Here is a 3794-nt window from a genome sequence, read left to right as displayed (position 1 = left end):
GTACCTTTTTTGTTTTAAATTGTTTTTAAATTGCTTGTTTTAAATCTCTTGTTTTAAATTGCTGCCTTATTTTCATAGAAACCAGAGAATGTAATCTGTGTAGAAACACTTCTGCTTATTTCTTTAGAAATGTTATGCCCTCCTCAATCAGGTCAACGTTCTCAATGTTCCAAGTTTTTAAATGGTCTAAATGCACATGTGAACAAATGTATATTCTCTAACTCAGCATTGAAAATAATTTTTAATATGTAATTTGCATTAAATCTTTAAGTATATCGTCCAATGATATGTATTCTTTTTTTTTAATAATAGCTTTATTGAACTATCATTTATATACTATATAATTCACCAATTTAAAGTGTACAATTCAATGGTTTTTAGTATATTCACAGATCTGTGCAACCGTCCCCACAATCTATGTTACAATGTTTTCATCACCCCTACAGGAAGCTCTGCCCAGTTGAAGCATTCCCCGTTTCAGTCCTACCTCCCCCACCCACTCTTGCCCATTGCCATAGGTAGCTGTTAATCTATTTTCTGTCTCTATGGATTTGTCTATTCTGGACACTTCATATAGGTGGAATGATACATTATATAGTCTTTTAAGATTAGCTTCTTCCATGGGTGTGTGGGTGGCCCAGTCACTAAAGTGTCTGACTCTTGATATTGGCTCATTTCATGATTTTGAGGTCATGAGATCAAGCCCCACATTGGGTTCTGCACTGAGCACAGAGTCTGCTTGACATTCTCTCTCTCCCTCTGTCCCTGCCCCATTCATTCTCTCTCTTTCAAAAAAAAAAAAAGTTTCCTTCTTTCATTTAGCATGTTTTCATGGTTCATCCTTGTATCAGTCCTTCTTTTCTTTTTAATCCTGAATATGATTTCATGCTATGAAATCACTCATTGGTAGGTGGACATTGCAGTTGTTTCCATGTTTTTATATTATGATTAACTCTGTTGTGAATATTCACATATACCTGGTTTTGCTTGGAGAACTCTTTTCAGTTCCTTGGGAGTGGAATTCCTGGGCTGTATGTTAATTCTATGTTTAACTGTTTGAGACACTTGCAAGCTATTTTCCAAAGTGGCTGCAACATTTTACGTACCCACCAATGGCGTAAGAGGGTTCCAATTTCCCCACATCCTTTCCACCCTTGTAATCATCAATCTTTTTTATTTTAGTCAATCTAGTTGGTTTAAGTATCTCGTTATGGTTTCAATTTGCATTGATCCATGGTATGTGTTTTAAGTGCACAATTATTCCCTATAAGGGTATAAATTACTGAAATAATTGTGTGTGAATCCCCCATTAAAATCATGGACATGCTGTCCTCTGTTTATAATTTGTCTTCTTATATTGAAGTTAACCTTTTGAGGGTCCAGAATTTTAGGGGAATTTTTTTCATCCCAGTTGTCTTAAACTTTATCATTATTGTACTATCCTCTCCATCACAAGTCCTAGTTTTTGTCTGACAGTTTTAGAAACACTCACATTAGCTTTTAAAAATTAGTATTTGCATATTGTAATTGTTTTCAGTTTGAGTGTCTTCATGCCTTATTTGTTTTTATCTAGCTGAATTCTTTTTTTTTTTAATCATCAGTCAGTCCCTGTTCTCTAGCTACAATTCCCAGTCTTCTCTTTCCTGAGAAGCTCTGAGGCACAGACATCTGTACTGTAAGAGTCACTCATGTGCTGAGGACAGCTTCACTTTCAGCATGAAGTTTTCTGTCTTATACATGTTTCAGCATAGTTCTTAGGGGAAAAAATATTTTAAACTATTTTCTTGAAAATTTTACCACTTTTCTAGCAGAATTGTTGGGGTTTCCTGATATAGCGTAATGTGACAGAGGGAATGGTTCCATATTTCTTTCTAAAAAACATATCTACAAAGAAAACATATTTTGTTATTCACACAAAAAACATGCCTTCGAAAAACAGAACTATTCAAGAAATACCTCCAAAGATGCGAATAGGTTGAAAGGCGTGCATAGAGGAAGTAAAGTGGGGCTTTGTAAAGTATATGAGGATGCTTTTTTGAGGATTAGGGTGTTATTCACAAGACGAGGGAAACATGGTTATATTTACACATATCACTCTTTATGGTTAAACCAGATATAATTGACAACATATGGTAAACTCACATATTAACCTCAAGATGTAAATTATGAAATAGTGCAGATACCAAGTCCTTTCTTTGGTCTAAGAGAAGACCTGTGTAGCATAATCCAGCAAGTGTAGTTACTGTAACTGAAGCAATAGATCTGTCCCATTAGGGAAGATCTCTAAAAAATAGGGTGATGCAAAAAAATCAAAATGAATTTTTATCATTATCATAATTATCATCATTATCATAATTTTATCATTATAAGATAAAGATTGTCCCATTCAGGTGTAACTGTCTCAAACATGTTTTATTCCACAAGTCCAACCATTTATCTCCTGTGTTCATGAAGCTGGATGGTTTGAGAGATGTCCAAACGGAAAATTCTTAGCACTCTTTCAGAATTTGAACTTCCCTAAATAAAGGGTGGGAAATTCTAATTGAGGCCCTTTGTGTCAGAAAAGTGTGTGAGGGCATCATGTGTTGATGGAAATTGTATGTTGAGAGGATTTTCTCATCTTTGCAAAGACATAGTTCAGAAAGAATCGTTTTTTATGGTTTTTGATCAGTACAAATGGACAGATTGTCGGATAAGCATGGGAGAGAATTATAGTGATGTTCTCCAGCCCCTTTACATTATGTTTATAACATACATAAATGGTAAGGAAACTATTACTCCAGTAAAAGAAAACAAAGCAGCTCACCAGTGCCAGGATTGTGTGGGTGGCCTTGGTTTCAGGAGAGGGTCTTGGGCTGAGGCTAGTCCTGTGAACATGTTGGACTGTCTTGTGATGTGTGAAAAGGAAGTTTACCATGTACACACTGGTCCAGACCATGAGGAACACACACAGGAAATCTCGTAAGACCATGGACCCTGGAAAGACAACTGACTGAATGTAATTATGATTCTTCCCAATACAGTATATCTGAGAATAGAATATGTCAAGTTCAGTGGTGTTGTATGGGGCCATTGCACTTATGATGACAGGAATATAGATCAGCATGTTGATGATCCAGAAGGAAAAGAAAGCAGGAAACATGTATGTGGAGATTTTGAGTTTGAGCCATGCCCACCTAGAGTTGCTGGGAGTGATAATGATGGCCTGAACAATACTCAGGAAAGATGTGGTGCAGAGGGAAAGACCCCGGAAGACTCTGTACAGGTACATCACTATCTTACAACCAATGTCATCTAGAAAATTTCTTACTCCAAAGGCATTCATTACTTCTGGAATCCCACTGAAAAGAATTGTCATGACATTTGCTAAAATTAAATGGATAAATATCAAATCTATAGGCTTCTTTGTATGTAGCTGGACTAAGAAGGTGTTGATGAGTAACACCAGTAGGAATGTGTTTCCAATAAAACCAATCCCAATTTGAGAGAGAATAAACACTCCCAAAATAGTATCACTTGAAGCCATCACATTCATTGGCCTCTTTACTTTGATACACTCTTGCTCAGATTCAAAAGGAACCCAAAATGGTTTGTAAGCCTGATGGAAATAATGGGATGATATGGAGACTCCATGAGGTATGATAATCCTCCGCAGGAGGTTGTGCAGATGCTCTGTAACAACATTCAGGAAAGTAAGAATTAGTTCTAGAGGTAAATATCAAAGATTATTGATGTTACTGCACAGGAATATATGGGGTGAAATAAAGCATGCTTTTTATGAAGATATAACTGTA

General features: G+C 36.1%; 1 protein-coding gene across 1 annotated transcript; it reads right to left on the bottom strand.

Annotated features, from left to right (window-relative positions):
- Positions 1 to 2578: 2578 nt before the first annotated feature.
- Positions 2579 to 3407, bottom strand: LOC103680647 (vomeronasal type-1 receptor 4-like). Its single transcript, XM_008710145.2, has one exon. The coding sequence runs from the start codon at positions 3356 to 3358 to the stop codon at positions 2579 to 2581; it is 780 nt and encodes a 259-aa protein (XP_008708367.2). The 5' UTR covers positions 3359 to 3407.
- Between the last annotated feature and the right edge of the window lie 387 nt (positions 3408 to 3794).

The sequence above is a fragment of the Ursus maritimus genome, unplaced genomic scaffold (genome assembly GCF_017311325.1).
Source record: "Ursus maritimus isolate PB19 unplaced genomic scaffold, ASM1731132v1 scaffold_5, whole genome shotgun sequence".
Taxonomy (NCBI): Eukaryota; Metazoa; Chordata; class Mammalia; order Carnivora; family Ursidae; genus Ursus; species Ursus maritimus.
The sequence above is the reverse complement of the archived record's forward strand: the minus strand, read 5'-3'. Positions and strand labels throughout refer to the sequence as shown.